The 18,145-nt window shown below is 38.8% G+C and overlaps 1 protein-coding gene across 2 annotated transcripts; it reads right to left on the reverse strand.

Moving 5' to 3' along the window:
- Positions 1 to 824: 824 nt before the first annotated feature.
- PSAT1 (phosphoserine aminotransferase 1) lies at positions 825 to 16,864 on the reverse strand. Of its 2 annotated transcripts, none has more exons than XM_042033131.1 (9): positions 16,751 to 16,864; positions 14,557 to 14,617; positions 13,636 to 13,705; positions 12,320 to 12,525; positions 10,694 to 10,866; positions 9,490 to 9,659; positions 5,758 to 5,886; positions 3,101 to 3,238; positions 825 to 2,472 (listed from the first exon to the last, which is right to left on the reverse strand). In XM_042033131.1, exons 1-9 carry the CDS (start codon positions 16,814 to 16,816, stop codon positions 2,367 to 2,369), a joined length of 1,119 nt encoding a protein of 372 aa, XP_041889065.1. In that variant the 5' UTR covers positions 16,817 to 16,864; the 3' UTR covers positions 825 to 2,366. The 2 variants fall into 2 exon arrangements, with proteins under 2 accessions (XP_041889065.1, XP_041889066.1); XM_042033132.1 differs by lacking the exon at positions 16,751 to 16,864 and adding an exon at positions 15,077 to 15,142.
- Between the last annotated feature and the right edge of the window lie 1,281 nt (positions 16,865 to 18,145).

Here is an 18,145-nt window from a genome sequence, read left to right on the forward strand (position 1 = left end):
TTACTGACCCAGCTTGTAAGTGCCGATGAGAAGATCAGATCAGGAGTCTCAGCAACCTGTTGCTGAAATTCCTCCTACCAATCTGATGTGGAGAATCAGGATTTTGCTGTCCATGAGGTCTCAAAACCCCAAATACAGACAAACAGCTTGGAAGGGTAGAATTGCTGCATGGATGAGTCATGAAACAAACCTCAAGTAAATAATTCATTCAGCACATGCTTCTGTATTCCCAGTATTCCTGTATGCCCCTCACTTGATATTCAGACAACCATTGTCTGCTTAATGCAGTCTTCACTCTATATTTTAATTCTACAGGGTTAAAAAAATTGACAAGACGCCAGGCACAATTCAGAAGCAGCAAGAGGTTTCTTGCTGGGCTCATGAATCAGCAGTACAAATCAGTGCAAGCTTTTTTGTAAAAACACACAAGAGCATGCTTGCTAAGACAAATGAAAGGCTACTATGAAATAGAAAGATTGACTAGTTTTTTGAAAGAGATAAGCCAGAACTACTGTTGAAAGCAAGTATGCAAAATTAAGAAGAACAATTTTATAAAGTTAAAAAACTTCATATAGAATCCAAATTAGATACTCATAATTGGCAGGGCAAAAAGGGTTCTTCAAGCATTCATAATAATACTTTTGTTTCCATGGATCCTATAGGAAAGATTCTTCTTGGAAAGAAATAAAACATACATGAGGGAAGCTTGCTTTTTAGGGAAAAGGAGTATACCAGAATCTAAAATTCTAACACACATTAGGTCTTGACTTTCATCCTGAAAGTGACAAAAAATCAAAAAGTTTCAAACACACTGGTACATCACATCATGATATGATTAAATTTTATTTTTTTCACATAATTTACTTACTTTGAGTTACACTAAGTTGACAAAAATCTCAAAACAGTAGTCTTAAAATGATGATTTTTCAGATAGGAATGTAACTCAACCCTAGAATATTCCACTGACTTGCCGTGAAGTTCCATCAACAAAGGGATTATCATTATAATATCATTAATAAATTGTTACCACTGTACTGACGTTACATAAAAATTAAAAATAAAAAAATCCCCATTGTGTGCCAAAGAGTTTAGTCTGAAACCAGCTGTAGTAACACTAAACACTCTGATAGTGGCAGATAGCTTCTACACAAGTAAAACAGGAGATTAGGGTCAATATATGGGCACTGACAGTAAAGTCACAAGCTAAGAAAAAAAGGTAACTCAAGGGTTCAATAACAGGAGATCTTCTGAAGATCTTTGCATAACCACAGTGACCTCTCTAGCCCAGAGTATCCAAGTCTGCAATAAACTAGAAGGACCCAGTAAGAAAGTGGCGCCAAAAGTGCACTGTAGTGTCAGGAGAAGGCAGAGAAGTCAAGACTATTATTTACTCCAGTTGGACAAAGTTCCACATATAAAAGGCTACAGAACTTAAAGAATGAAAAGGTACAAAAAATACTGGAGCAAGTAGAGAGGGAAAACACTCAAGACCAGACAAAGAATTCTGCTGTACTTTGGGCTCAAAGTCAGTGCAGAGAAAATCTCAGGCCCATTGAGTGGAATACAGCAATCCAGTCTGGCACAAGGTTAACAAATTAAATCCAAATTTTTTGCAGCAGCAAACATGCATGCTCCAAAATAGGAATATAGCATTAATAATCCAGGAGTTGAATACACAAAATGCATAGAGAAATAAAAAGCATCTTAGAAATTGATTTAATCAGACTCATTAATCTTAGCTTTAAACTAATAAATGTTAATAGGAAGATAGGCCCAGTCTTGCAGACTTTAACCACAGTTACTTGCAATGGTTATGATAGTACTTCTAGCATGGGAGCAGTAGTCTGAAGGCTGGATCCTCAAGTTAGGAACGCTGGTGTTAACTCCTAAATACTACTGGTGGTATACTGTTGGAATATACCCCATAAACCAACCAGATGTCCTTAGAGACCGTGTTAGTTTAGCTTCATTATGCAGACACAGAGTATTTGTAAAGCTTTACAGATAGCTTATCACAAATTTTGCTTCCTGAATTTTACAAAGAAGGCATTGCTGAAATCCCTTGTGACTGGAAGCAAGAAACAGACTCAGATCCATAGCATCTTACAATGCTATTCATGTTTTAACTACACATTTTCAAATTTTGGAACCAATCACGATCAGTCTGGGGATCCTCACCTTCAGCAAAGCCAAAGTTGCCACATCATTGCAAGGCTGGGCCTCAATCCCATTTAGTGAACTAAAATTGCTACAGGAACTAAAAGAAAATAAAACTTGTGTGTTACAGCTGTGCAATACCACAGTAATGTTAAAACTCTTTAGCGTTTATTTCACAGATGTGCAGCATGGCTCTAACCCATGGGCATTTATGACTGATGCATCTGCATGAAGCTTCTCATGAATGTTGCAAGCTTCTGAACATCTTCTACAGTCACCGCATTATATAAAGAGGCACGGATTCCTCCCACAGACCTGAATTGAAAAGAGGAGAGGAGAAAAGAAAAGAAAAGAACCAGGAAAGTTTTGTATATTCTAAAAAAGACACTTTTAGCAGTCATAGACATTTAAATCTATTCCTACTCTAAAAGGAAAGAATTCACATTTTTGTGCATGAGAAGCAATATTTAATTCTTCAAGGCAGGCCTGCAATCTAGAGAAGCTTAGTATTTACTAGTTATGTATAGCTCCAAAGCTGTAGCCCTATACCATCAAAAAACTAATCCCACAAACACTACTGAGCATGGGAAAGAACTCTTGCAACCAGGTAGACAAGCCACCTGAGAGGCTTTGTACACAGATACAGTCTGACCTCAAAAGGTATCTTCTTTGGCAGCTGCACAGAGACAGATTTCCAGAAGAAAGAAGAATTAAGGATTAAGCTCTCTGAAGCCCACCACTGCACCTAGCAGAGACACCAGAAATCTCTGATTACAATCTCTAGACTGCTATTCTCAAGTGTTGCCAAACCAGAATGAGGAACAGCTTATGTGTGAGAAAGGCTGGTAAGTCAATGCACAATGCCTGATGCTGTACCACTGTAGTAACAGTTTATTCTGCACAGGACAGAGATTCACTTTACTAATACTTGAGTAATACTTACCGATGTCCTTTCAGAGATATCATGTTAAGTTCCACAGCCTTCTCAAGAAATTTCTTTTCCAGGGCTTCATCGCCCTTGACACTGCCAATGCGGAAAGGGACATTCATTCTGCTTCGGTTCTTTCTCTCCACTGGACATCTGTAAAGGTTGAAAATGTAATGCTTAATCCACTTTGCGCTAAATTTATATTTTCAGCTATGTGCAGTTTGAGAAAGTGAATAATCACACCTGTTTAGAACCAAAGTGAACCCTTCATAATCAAAATTGTGAAATCATTACTTTCTGTGAAAGAAAGCAATCTTTCTTTTTTAACCAAGTATAATAATGGAAGTGGTAAACTGGAGGGCTTATTAACCCTTCTTGACATACTCAAAATTATGCCAGAGAAACGGACAAGAGGCTTGTATACAGACCAAATCAAAGAAAACAAAAAAAAAGGAAAAATAAATAAAGAACAATGTTATTTAGGATAGGTGAGGTAATTAGAGGGAATTTTTACTAAGTCTAAAGCAGTTTCTCCTCTTTATCTTCAAGGACTGACACTTCTCAACTAGTCAAAAGTGCTACCAGAATTACACTCAGCTAAACAGAACTAAAGGAAGTATAAGAACACAGCATAAGAAAATTTTCATGGACATTAGAAACTTCTGTTAGTGATTTCAGTCCATCTTCTAAATTAGTATTACTTGGAATCATGAAGTAGAGAAGAAGTATCGCTAGAACAAATCTTGCATTTCATACATGGCCACAACATTATATGAGATCCATCACAGCTCCTTAATATATCTTAAAATCCCATTTAATCCAAAGTGGAAAACTCAAAATACATGTAATATCTCTTCGTCTATTTTGTGAAGGTGAGAAATGATGGAGGAAGACGAGAAGATTTAAATATCTTTTTTTAGCATTTCTACTTATAAAGGAGATATGAAGCCTTCAGATTCGTATGATTTATTTTTTCCTGTGATGTAGATTCTCGCAGGCATTCAATACCGATAAGTTTTCATAAACTGCATGTGAATTTCATAGCTATTATTATGCTATTTGGAAAAGAATGGGTACCATTCTTTTCAGTTCCTCTCTTGTTCCTTTGTCCAGATGTCTCCATGATGAAAAAAAGATCCATGATAACATCTGCCTATGCAAATCTTCTACTTCAGTTTCAACCAGGAAAATAATGTTCAAAAGGCCTATGCTTCTAAGCACTCCCATATCTGAATTACTGCAGCCATGCTACAGTTTTTGGAATATCCAGTCGCTACTAGGCAATCTGATGTAATTCAGCTAGTGCACAGACATTGGAAAACAAACTGCAAATGGCACAGAGCACTTTGTGGAAGAAAGGCTCCATTTGCTGAATGGCTTGTCACATGGCTTACTCAGGGATGTATGCCACAGATTTAAGTGCCATATTACAGCTGGGAAGGCAGCTTCAAATTAAGTCTTCCTTTTAGTTATAGATACAATTAAAAAATTCACAGTCTTAACCGTATTGCTTAGGAAGCTGCACACAGCTCAGTTAGTGAAGCTTGTTCTGCTTTCCCAGCTGACTATTTACCATCCCATTTGCATTGCATTTCCCACTCACTGCCTTACAGACCAACTTGCCAGATACAGATTTCTGTTTGTCACAAAATGGTTTTTTTCTAGGCTTCATTTGCTTTCTGACGTTTATGAAAAACCCTCAGGATTTCTCTGGAGTAGGATCACAATCCTGATCATGGTGATGCTAAAGGCAAAGCTGTTCTCATTAACTACATGGATAACGAGAATGTATTAAATATTATGATGAAACTTTATCCCTGCCAATTATGACTGCAGACAGCTTTAATTTAAAATCCAAATTTAATTTGCCCTATCCTAACTTTGACTTGGAAGTAAATTAGGTGCCCACACTGTTGCTTTTACACTGAAGGTGAAGGAAAATATATTGCAGTTTCATGGTCAATTAGTAGTCTGAGCTTGGCAATTATTACAGTATCAGCTTTTAACTGATATACATAGGTCCTGTGAGCTCAAAAATGTAATGTAAGAGCAACTCTATGTAAAAGTAAGAGGGTTGAATCTGCTTTGGAAAGCCAGCAAAAATAACTAAAGAAAATAAACTGTGCATAAAGTACATAAAGAAAATGTATTCCATTTTGAGATCTGATCTTCCTATTTTATTTCAGAAAGTGTTTCAGAAGTTAGCATAATTAGCTAATAAAAATGCTCTGCTTGACAGAGGAAAAAGCAGAGTCTTTGACTCCTGGACGGTGGTAGGGAAAATACAACGCAAAGTGGTCTCTACAACTTCTTACAGGCAATTTTCTCTGTTTTGGTCTCTATTTCCCCAAAAGATTCAGTAAGCATACAAACCAGAATCTGTGTATCTGGTTTTTTGTATACTCTTCTCCTAGGCTCCTGTTTTATTAAGTTTAGAATATGTTTTTAGTAGGCTTCACTACTGATCTATACAAGGTAAGTTGAAGTAACTTCCCACTGGAATGAAACTTATCCGTGGGCAGTTACCAAGTGAATAGTTTGCACAAATAGGATCTATAGGAGTCCTCAAAAAAGGTGACTTCAACAATACACTGTAATTAAACTCTTGAAAGTTATGAATGTCTGGTTATGTAGCAAATATTGAAACCAAGGGGAAAAGCATAACAACTTACGTATAAAATCCATTAGATTTGTCTATAATATCATAAATCATCCGTGATTTGATTAAACTAAGTTTATCCATAGCTGCAGCTCCACCATTATTCTTTATCCATTCCAGCACCAATCCCATGATATAAATACTGCAAAAGGAAAGAACATTTTTCAGTGAAATTATTCAAACAAGAAAAAAGTAAGTCTTGTCTAATAGTTCACAAAATGTTTCAGCAACAAAATGCCATGTTTGATTTAAGGGCCCTTAAGATTAACAAATCAAAATCTAGACTATTTTACAAGTTAACTCTAAACAGACAATGTTTTCTGCACACAGATGAAACATCCTGAAATTCATATGCCACACATATCTGTTGGACCCTGCTTAATCCTTTGTACCACAGAAGGACACATCCTGCAGGCTTCCTGCAGCGCTGCATGGCTCCCAAAGACATCCCCAGACATGCTGCATGGACTGCCAATTGATTGCCTACACAACTGCCTGTCAGGTCCTGCCTAGGAGGACTACACAACTGCCTAGAAGGAGCCAGATTTAGCAAAAAAATTAATAGCATTCACCCTGTGCAGCTGCCTTAGCAAAAATACAAGAGTAAATCTCAAATACATGTACATTAATATGCCAAAAATTTAACCATATTTTCACAAATGTTAAAAATAAGAACTCTAATCCCATTTCTGTCTACAAAGACCTTTTGCCCACATGAACAGTGAAGTTTGGTGAAACAAATAATGATGCATCACACTTAATTATTCGTTACTTAGTTCTTAGTAGAGATCTGGAAGCCTACTGCCATCACATGGCTTGGGAGCAAGAATTTCAATGCTAGTTACTAAGTGCAACATAAAAAAATCCTTTGCCTTTGTGCTTTTGCTACAAAACTCAGCTTGTTCAAGTTCAGCATTTCCCACGACTACAACAATTTGCATGAAAACCTGCTCCCAAGTTTTAATGGACTATTTCCAACAAGTTCGTTCTTATGAATCCCTTCATTATTGATTCCAAGGGAGGGCTCAGAGAACATTACCCTACAAGTTTCCCTTGTACATATCTAGCAGGAGGCTGTTTTAAATTTTTCTGCTTTTTATTTCTAAGGGGATGCCAGTACCAAATCTTTGAACACTTCAGAAAGGCTGCAGAATAACCAAGGTTACAGGCTGCCATTTATAGGAAGTACCTTACAGCTCTGAGAGCACGATCCTGCTATGACAGCACACTAACAACTACTCCAGTGTCAAGGATTTAAGAGAAGTGTAGACCATGCCCTTGGCAAATATACAGGGCTGTATTCACCTCTTGCCCTCACTTCCTTGAGCAAGTGAACTCTTAGAAGTCAGCCTTAGAGTCATTCACAAAAACCCAGACAGCTGAAACCTTCTTTTATGTCAATCAGAATAGTATAAGTGCAAAATAATAAGTGCAAAATGCATTTCAGAGCTTGGAAATGAGATTTTCATAGCAAATTCATTGTTAATTTTAGCTGAACAGATTAGGGTCAAAGAGTCAATGGTATTGTGCCATGAGGTTAAAGCCATTAGCATCACCTTAATTTAATTTAACATCCTGCTGAAGTAGCTTTTGCAAATTCAGTTAATATTTCCTGCCTGTTTGCCAGCAAACCATTAACATGTGCAAGGAAGAGAGCAGAGAAAAAGAGAACTAAGAAGCCTTGCCAGTTCCTTAAACTGGAACAGGCAGTTAGAGCCAAGCCAAACAGATGTGCATCCTGCCAATATTTCAGTTTGTTACATTCTGGATTCTGGAGTGTACTCCAATGTGAGTCTGTAGCATGAAGTGAAATCTGGCAGGACAGTGATGAGAAAGAAGAAAGACTGTTAGTTCAACTTTATTTTCAGTTCCCTTAACCTCCTACTACCCTGTTCAGGCTACTGACAGACACTGAGTTACAGTTAAAGCAGCACTTTCTTTTCAGAAGTTCTTTGCAGTGGCTAAAATAAGGCTGCAGAATTTGATTTGTTTTGCATTTCAAATCAGAGGAACAACACTGTGTCCAAGTACTGAGACTAAGTAGAACTTCAGTTTTTCAAATGGAAATAGCTTTGTACTTGGAAAACATGAATGGCTGGATTTAAAACCTGGCATATTCAATTATAAAGTGTCCAAAAACAGTATGTGTGAATTGGCAGTCAGGAAAATAATCAATCATGAAATAGAGGTTTCATCAAGCTCTGGAAAATAAAGACATACATACTGCCTGTGTTACAAAGCTACACTGAGCAGACCAAAATCTGGAAACATTGTATAGTTAATTCCTACCCGGTGTACCCAGCCAACAGGGCAGACAGGCTGCCAGTAAGAATACATAATTGCAGCACTACATACTGTACAGTATGCACACAACTTGGGGAAACGAGTTCTGCACTGTAAAATCTGGTATAAACAAATGTTCTCAAGATTTACAGTTCTGTTGATAAAGATAGCTGCTCCTATGTCATTGCAATAGTACACCCTGCAGTGACAAATCAGCAGATTCAGAGATACTAAATTCAGTAAAATTTGAAGTGATAGTAATGATGGAATTAAGTTATAGGGTTTATATAAAGGAATCACAGAACTTTATTCCTATACACCATTTAATATCTGTCAGAGATCATTAAGCAACCTGACTTTTTAATTCCGGAACATACAAACAAGCTATAAGAGCTGAAACTAAACACCAGTATAAAACTGCATTATCAAATTATCTGAATGAGCAGGAAATCTTTATTTTCAAAGTAATTTTAAAGTTTCTGGGAAAAAGTGATATCTGGACTGAAGATCTTTTTTTTAATAATCATTTCAGAGGACACTGATATAAAAATTCTTCAGGTTAAGAATGGGTAGATACTACTAGCTCAACATGTAAACATCCTAGTAGCAAAGCACCATTTCACTGGTTATCAGAAGCTAGGAGACAGCAATTTAAAAAAGCAATCTGTAGTCGGATCTGCTTCTTGCATAATGAAATTATAAGGTACAAATGGCAATTTTATGATTTTGATTGCTAGCAATGATTATAAAGCTAGATCAATTTTATCTTTGGATGCCAAATCAAACACTGAGATGGCAGTCAGAGAATTATGCAAAACTGTACTAGAGAATAAAGCAAAGTAACTACTAAAATGCCTTTAAAAAAATTCTTTTACAGTTTCATTTCAAAACTGACAGTAGTGATAGATGTAGCAGGAACACGAAATATTTTAGAAGTTTAAAAGAATGCATATTCTTGTACTATCCTACATTATTTAAAACTTTAATAAAAACAATACTGACCATTTTCCAGTAAAGAAAGTCAGTGGGGATGTGGAGGTTCAAATGCTGAGAGCAACATCAGGAAGAAATTAAATCAAACTGTATTTAGCGATCAAGAAGCAAGTCTAAGTGCCAAATTACCTCCTTGCAATGAGAGACGCATCATCGCTGAATTGACTAGAGCTGTGCTCATGTAAACCAGAACTGCATCCTGAAACGTCTACAATGGAGTTATGACATATAATATTTACTTTGCAAAAGACTACATCCTTTATGGCTGAGTCGCACTAGGCAAAGCAAAGCCTACTTCAGTCACACGGCTGGACACTTGCCGTGTTTTCACAGGAATCACGTGAAACACTTCAATGTATCAGTGACTTGAGGGCAAATACACAAGTTTGGAAGCTTTTCTAGGTAAGAGCAGCAGATGGCAGTGCAACAGCTTTCTGAATAAGGAATATCACGTAGCAGGGTGAGTTACCTGTAGCATGGTGGAGTGTTATACAAAGAGCTATTTGCTGCCTGTGTTTTGTAATCCAGTACAACAGGGCATTCCTTCAGTGCAAATCCCAGCAAGTCCTCACGTATTATTACAACAGTAACTCCAGCACAGCCAACATTCTTCTGAGCACCAGCAAAAATCACACCAAACTTTAAAAGGAAAAAGAAAATAACTTGGCACATGCATTCACTTGTAGGTCTTACAACTGAGTAATACCCCAGGCATACTAGTCAGATGAATGGAACAGAGAATGTGTTGAAAATTACCAAGTTGTAGGTCAAAAGAAGAGTTAGGAGGAGTTCTGATTTCAAAGTGCACTTACGGCTACTCAGCTGGGGATTATAATAACAACAAATTTTACAACAGTTTGCTAAATGTTTATTTAATGGCTGCAAATAATTCTCAAGGCAGACTGTTCCAATTTCACACTACTTCAAGCAAATTTACTAAAAACAAATTCCTACACATTTCACAGTATTTTCAACCCATCTGGTATTTCAGAGCCATCATCATAAAATCCACCTGTTCAAAGAGGCAGATAGGAAAGGCCAAGTTGAAAACATCAACAACTACTCCTTTTTGCTATACACAGGTTAGAAAGGTCAAACGTGCTATTTCACTAGTCAGTAACACTTCTACTCATAGTATACTTTAAAAACATAGTAATTGCCTATGTTCTGCCTCTGTACCATCTATGAAACAGACACCATAATCGTGAGGCATAGGAAGCTTTTATGGAGCTTAAAAGAGGTTACAGATTTTTCATGTAAGAGGCAGGATTAAAAAACTGATTCACAGTACCCTGCTGTAGCCATACACTATCTATAAACTAAATATGATTTAGAAGATATTTATTTTAGCTGTTTTTTTCTTTTTTAGCAGGTATTTTCTTCATTAGGGAAGATCACACAGTAGCTAAATAATCTTGGGTAGCTATTAACACGAACAATTTCAACATAGTTAAGTATGTTTTTATGAGAAAAAGGAAAACAAATAAGACACTGAAATCTCAAACCGGAAATTTCAACACTTCTATCCATCATCAGATAGTCAACTAACAAAACATGACTTCCTTAATTTCAGTGCTCAGCTAGAAATGTCTCAGCCAGACATTTCAAAGTGCTTAATTACATGCATTGAAATTTGAAAATGCTTTGTGCAGTCACTATGTCCAGTTCTTTACCTTGGAAACATCCACAGGTTTGGACAGGAAGTTTGAGGACATATCACAAACCAAGACTGCTCCTTTGACATCAGGTACAAAGTCAAATTCCACACCATGAACAGTTTCATTAGCACAATAATACACGTAAGAAGCATCTGGATTAAGATTCCAAGTGCTCGGGTCAGGAATGCCTGGGAGACAAAATAGAAACCCAGAGATCACTGGAGACAAGTAATTTTCTTGGTATGCAATTTTACCTGAACATGAAACTTAAGTGCAAACCAAGAACAATTTTGCCATATAGACTATTAATCATGTTGTTACCAGGAAGATAATGCATCTCCAAAACCAATACACCAGTGCATTCCCAAAACTCTCTGGTGAGCCATCATTAAGTTGCAAAACCTTTTGTTTTCACCCCTTATTCCTCAAACGATTTTCTTCAAGTTTGCAATTCCAGACTACAAACTACTGCCCTAGGGGTTCAAAACAGCATTTCAGAGGAATTCAGACACTGGGTCCAAGAATCTTCATGCTGCCTTTGGAACCACAGAAACATCCAAATTCTCACTGGCAAAGTTCTCTAAAGCTCTGCTTCTGTGAAATCTCAGAAGCATTTAAGTCTTGCCCAAGCTGAACAAACACAAGGTTACCTACCTTCCTCCCATTTTAATCTTTGCAACTGATTTACAAAACTAAGATTGCCTCTGTCAACAGGCAATATGCAGGCATGTCCTGACAGCACAGAACAGGTTTGGCATAGAACAAGTAGCTGTTCTTTCTTTTCTCCTCCAGAACCTGATTTGAGGGGGGGTGGGGAGGAGGGCAGGAGATGGTGCTATTGCCTCCACCATTATTTACTGTCTCTCCTCTTATCTACAGCTACGAAATGGTGAATTACACTCCCCCAGACTAGAAAGTCATAGGTTCAATTCCTTCCTGTGCCTCAGACAATATACACTTATTTTCCAAGTTAGTGCCCTAGTCACCAGTTAATACACTACCTTACATGGAGATATTCTTTGTCTTTCTTGTTGCCACTCTTTTTTATTCAAGGGTCGTAATTTGGACCAGAGGGAAGAAAAGTGAGCAAAACTAGCAGGAATAGAAACTAAATCTCATGTATTCCTGTTCCAAGAATTACTTATGTATATTCAGCGACACAGTGGTGGGAAAGAATTTAGGAAACCTTAAAAGCAGATAACAGAATTCAGGTCTCCCATATCCTGGGTCAATGACAAGGTTAAAATCTCACACCTGCTTCTAAATTTTAGAGCAATCTCATTACTGAGTGTATACGGAATTGAAATACCTCCCAATATCCCTGTGAATAGCTTAAGAACTCACTTAAATATTAAGAAATTGAGAGAGCCCAGACCATTTACCTTCTTAGACACTTGTTTCTTGCCACTTATTTTCTGGGATCTGCTTGGCCCCATTTCACAATTTTTTTCTGGTGGAGACTGTTAAGCCCTTTAACAAATCTCCCAGCGATGAACAAGGAGAGATGTGGCAGACAATCTTTTGAGTGCTGGACAGTCAACTCTAGTTAACATTCAACAGCCCAATAGCTATGCTGGATCAATTTTTAGAGCAAGTAAGAAGCTAAGCATTCCACATGGACAGATGCAGTCATCAACTTACTTGTATAGGTTCCTAGTTTGGGATGAACAATATTCACTTTGGCATACTTCTCTGCTTCTTTAGCTGCTTTTGCCGACCAGCCTCCAGTAACCACATAATCTGCCTGTCTTCCCTCCTTTAAACCAATAAGGTTAAGCGGGACTGCACTGAACTGACCAGATCCACCTCCTTGAAGGAAAATAACTTTGTAGTTGTCTGGTATATTTCTGCATAAAAGAAATAACCATTTATATTATTCCCAGGTGACACAGGATGCATACAACTTGGTATTATGCATTTAACAGTGACTGAGGAAGAACTCTGTCATTTTAGAAGACTCTGCTTAGAGCTTAGATCAAGTCCCATTAACTTACCTCAGCAATGATCTTGAGAAATAACTTAAATATGTAAGAGTAAATGCTATAAATTTTAGTGATGAAAATTGGCTGAAAAAAGCTTTCCATCCCCAACCCTGGCATTGCATTAAGCAAACTCACTCCTGAGTCACTCCTTGAGTACCCACAAACTTGAAAGATAATCCGTCACAATTAATGCTGACTTTTAATTTTACCAATTGCTAGCTTCATTACTTTTCTGTCAGGCTAAGAACATCACACCAAAGCGCTTACAGTAGCACTCGGCTGTGAGATCCTTCAGTTTGAAAGTGCAACAGTACAGTAAAGTATATGTGCAGAGCAAGTGCAGTAAAATGTTGCTCATACAATCACAAAAAATTATGCATTCAAATTATTCATTAAAATCCCTTTCTCAATGACTCTGGCTGTGACTGACAGTCAACTGCTTATGTTAAATAACCAATATTATTAACTACTATGAGTAATTCTAATCCACATATATTTATTTCAAATTTTAAAAAATGTGTCATTCTACAAATAGGAAAAGGGTTCTTGATCAGTGATTGTAACAATGATCCACAGAGCTTTTGTTAATAAAATAGGACTTATGAGCAATGTATACCACTATATCACATTTATACCACTAGACAATTGATTTTTATTGTTTGCACTTATTTCTTTTAGTTCATGTCACGTTCATGAATTCTATGAAGGTGACAAAAATCAAAATTTTAAAAAAAAACTCAGCTAGACATATAAAAAACATCTTAACCTAATAAGAATCCTTCGTCACATTCAAAAATATAAGCATCAAACAGAAGATCAGTATCTTCCCCAAGGTTATTACTCTGTCATACACAGTACACATGCATGAAAAACACCACCAAAAAGGAGCTTTCAAGGAAAGATCTCCACATTAGACACTATTGATGCAACTAGCACAAGCATAACATAAAAATAAGCAGAAAGTAATTCACTTACAGCAATTCACGCATGAGATTTTCAGTTGTATTTAAAATTTTTGTGAAATCTGAGGAACGATGGCTCATTTCTTTGGTGGAATAGAGAGAAAAAATAACATGAAACACGATGGTAATAAATGAATTTGATTTTAAAACAGTGTTAAGCTTTAAACCTTTTACACTACAGACCCAAAATGCCTGAAGCTTGTCATTCCCAGTTCCTACTCCTCTTTAAGTACATAAATACTCCTAAATACCCACAGAAGACTTATACCTGCAGTCTTGTCCAAACACAGGCAAATTCTGTTCATTGACAGTTGGCACCCACATGACCTTACTATGGCCAGGAACAACCACATTTGCGGGTAAAAAAAATACTCTCTAGAAAGGTTTAATTTTTCCTCACGCTAAGAACCTTCTCTGCTGCTAATGCTGTAACAAGTGTATAATAAAGTACAGGAGTTTGTTTCGTTCTCTTATCTTTAGCAAGGCTTCTTCACCCAGTAAAGCTAATTAAACATTAAGGACACTCACACAGTAATTCCTTTTAAATCCAAAGGCTGTCTTCCACGTGTAAGTGTACAATTTAAACATTAATCTGAATTGCGCAGAGACAGCTGCACGTTCTACTTTTAGCAACTAATCAGTTTCATGGACTAATAAAATGCTAACCATCTTGATGCATAAATCTTTTGTGCAACTGGGGCTGAAAAGCCAGTCAGCTACCCATATGGCACAGAAGACACTTCCTGCCTCATGGCAGGACAGCACTGCCTCCCTAATGGGAAGGATGCTATACATCTATATGGTATCTATATACACCTATACAGACACACAGGTCTGTTAGAAATGGAGCCAAAATACCAAGATCAGAAAGTCTTATTAAACAATCCAGTTAAACACTGAAATCATGAAAAAAATGGAATTTTTTAAGTCTTACCAAGAACACTTATACCAAGTCCTTTGTAGTCCACCAATTCTTTCTGTGCTTCTAATAATACCTAAAAAAAAAAAAAATCCAGAAATAAATTAAGGGAATTTTTCATTATCTGGAGTCTCTGATGCATTATGCCTATACCAGCTATTCCATATTGCAATAACCTGACACTTGTCAAGTAAGATTAACAAAAGCATAGTCACCAATACAATTTTGTTGTACCTAGAAGCTTAAGGCTTTTCATAAGACAGCAAACTTAAATCATATGCTTGTTGTGGACACCATGTTTAAGTTATTATTTCAAATGTTACATTTCCAAATTTCTCAACAATTTCTAAGAGTTGAATGAACTCTTAACCTTTACAGAACATCTAACGTTTGTGTACGTATTCTTTCTAAGCAAGCATCCCAAATACCCACTCCCACCACTCCACCCTGTGTCCTTTCTCTTGACTTGTGCAAATAGGACAATCAAAGTATTGAACAAAACATAAGAGAAAGATCAGTTTGGGGAATTGGATACCTTAAACTGAGCCAACATGACAATGATGGGTTTCACAGAAAGAAGTCCCATAGTTTTTGAAGATAAGCCTTTATCTTACTGAGAGTTAAGAAAGAAATTAAGCAAAATTTTGAGGCAACCAAAAATAAAAGTCCTAGCCAAGTAGTGCTTCAGCCATCGTTTTTTTTCTACCTTCTCCCATAGCCCTTGAGTATCAACAAAGTAGAATGAGATTCGAACTACTGGATCAGCAGCTTCTGATTTTGCTAAATTCTTGTCTGAGAGCCAGAACACTCTTGGCTGCTCCTAAAGAAAGCAGGAGAAGGGGAAGCCCCAGTAGAACAGCCACTAAAACAAATGCTGCATGCATGCACCGTAGGACCTGACAAGAAACTGCACACTGGGCAATTTCAGGAATAAGAAATCTACCTTGCTGACAGGGTGTCTGCATGGCCTGTCAACTGTAACAGCTGGGTACCAAAAGGTCAACTAAAAGATTGTGAAGTTCTAACCCCATTTTACAAGGAAACGTATCCCATGCCAGAGAAGGAAGGGGAAAAAAGCAAGGGAGAACACACAGACTATTAGAGTAGTGCTTGCTAAACTGTTTGATAAAATCCAATTTTGTTAGTAATATTCTTCATCTGAAAATCTGCACATGCCCGACAGTAGACATCTACGACACCCATTATAATCTATGAATTACTCCATCTTCTTTCTTCACTGAGTCTGAGTGCATTATAGGCAGCATCAGCCCACAATCAAAAGGAACAAACCATCGAGATAATACAGCAGTCCACACAAGAGCACTGCATTTTCAAGAGGGGAAACAGATTAATAATACAGAGTTCAGCTGTGCCCACCTGCACTCCTCAAATCTTAAATCCAGTTCTTAGCAGTCTCTGTCAGAGAGCTGGGTACTGAGGCAGTGCCTGTGAGAGACCCTTTTCGAATCTAGGGCTCAATACAGAACAACAAATTTCTTTGCAACCTTATCCACAAAGGACATTTCCTCAAGAAAAGAGATGGGAGGGGAAAGAAACCCAAATAAAAATAAGAAATCAGTTTATTTAACGAAATTTTTAAAATACGTAATGCATAAAATAACGAAAAATACTATAAGGGAAACTAAGAAAACGAAAAAAAAAAAAAAAATTCCACAGTAGATAACCTTTAAACTGAAAGTCGGGTATGTACAGTGGGCAGAAACCACCCCTCTCCATATGTAACTGGATAATCCATGGCTGCTGATGCAACTTTCCAGAGGGTTGAGTGTACACTGCATTCACTATAACTTCTTATAAAAAGGCATCTCAGGGAATTACTACGCTATCTATCAGCTGACAAATCTCACACTCCACACAGCTATCCCTGCGCAGTTAGGTTCTACTTCCCATCCCAAAACTAACGATATAGCTGTTGCTGCCATATCATCCAGCAGAGGAAAAAAAATTCCAAAAACCTAGAGAGTATTCCATGAACCACACTCGAGTTCCTTTCCAAAAGTCCAAGCTTATCAGGGCAGTTCGTTGGAGAAGGGAAGAAGACACGACGTTTCAGCGCTGTGCAGGTAAAGTCCTGTAATTACTATTTACTAGAGCTTCCCCAACCCTCGCTTTGCAGCCGGAATCCCGCGGGGAGCCGAGGGGACGAAGACACCCAGCCCCGCCGTGCCCCAGCCCGGGCCCTACTCACGGAGCGCGGCAGCTTCGCCGGCCCGGCGCCGAAGTTCGCAACCTGCCGCCCGCCCTCCATCGCCATCACAACACCGCAGACCGCACTGCTTCAGCTGCGGCCGCGCCACCGGCCCCGCTGCTATAAACCCGAGGTCGCCGGGGCCCGGCACCTCCCACCCCTGTCCCGGCTGCCCATTGGCAGCGAGGCCGCGGGGAGGGCGGTGTGAGGGGCGGGGAGGCCGGGGCGGCAGCGCGGCCGCGGGGAGGGCAGCGTGAGGGGCGGGGAGGCCGGGGCCGGGGCCGGGGCGTCCCTGTCTGGCCGCGGCCCTGGCGCTCCGTGGGGTCCCCACCCCCGCGGGTCCTGCGCGGGGAACGCAGCGAGCCCTGGCGGGTACAGCGTACTCAGGCCGCCGGTGGGTGGGCGTGCGGGCAGACACACACACTCCCAGACGGTGATCGCATGTCCTACTGTAATTTTCTGTCTGTGCTTTTCCCCACATGGGTGCTGCAGCAGAGCTGGGACGTTTGTTCTAAAAGCAGTCTGCGTGAATGCATGAGAAATTAAAAGTAGCGACCCACAGTTACAGTGAGTTTTAGGAGATCCTTCGTATTTCATATGAAATGTCAAGAGGCAACGGGCCTCATCAGAAACTGATGCACAGGATGTTCCACCTGAATACGAGAAAGAACTGTGCAAGTGACCATGCACTAGAACACGTTGCCCTGAGAGGTTGTGGAGTTTCCCTCGCTGGAGACACGTAAGAACCACCCAGGTGCAATCCTGTGCCATGTATTCTAGTATGTCCCTGATAAAGCTGGAAGTTGGAGCAGATCACCCGCTGTATCCAACCTGACCGTTTCCGGTGATTCTGTGATTCATCTTGAAAGAGGTGGGTTTACAGTACGCAGATGTTCTCATATTTTGTGTGAAATACTTACCTCGTAGAGGAGGAGGATCCCTGCCTTCTCTAAGCCAAGAAATGCCTGCATGTTGTGCAGTTTCCCCAGAAAGTCTGTTGCAGGCAAATTGCTTTGAGAGCTGTGATACTTGATCAGCTTCACATAAGGGATAGCACAGCTTGGACTTGCCTTGAGATTTGCCAAATCCTAGGCTAACATCAGTGAATACTAAAGCATTCCTTCCACAGATACCTTGGCTCATTGAAAACACAGCAGTAGTACAATGAAATTGTTGTAACTGAGGGGAAGAGACTTTAGCTCATTCAATTTTCTCTGATTGTTTTAGGGAGAGACATTCTGCCCAAGTCAGTTTCCAGAAGTTATTTTTAAAGGTAGTAGCAGTAAATCAATTTTGACAAAACAAGCCATGAAGTATGACTGAAAACAGTTGGGCATCAGAGTTCCATAATTTCCAAGTATCTTGCACAAGATTCACGATTCTCATATGTAGCTG

Source organism: Corvus kubaryi, unplaced genomic scaffold, assembly GCF_017639235.1.
Source record: "Corvus kubaryi isolate FWS band 111438036 unplaced genomic scaffold, C.kubaryi_AGA036_p1.0 37357, whole genome shotgun sequence".
In the NCBI taxonomy this organism is placed as follows: domain Eukaryota; kingdom Metazoa; phylum Chordata; class Aves; order Passeriformes; family Corvidae; genus Corvus; species Corvus kubaryi.

What these genes read in the sequence shown, in the direction of transcription:
- PSAT1 (XM_042033131.1), bottom strand. Translation starts at nt 16,816, where the DNA reads ATGGCGATGGAGGGCGGGCGGCAGGTTGCGAACTTCGGCGCCGGGCCG. An exon ending in AACACTCCACCATGCTACAG is followed by an intron (nt 5,887 to 9,489) that starts GTAACTCACCCT and finishes TTCCTTTTGCAG; the next exon opens with TATTTATATCATGGGATTGG. An exon ending in ATATCTCTGAAAGGACATCG is followed by an intron (nt 2,473 to 3,100) that starts GTAAGTATTACT and finishes TTTTCAATTCAG; the next exon opens with GTCTGTGGGAGGAATCCGTG.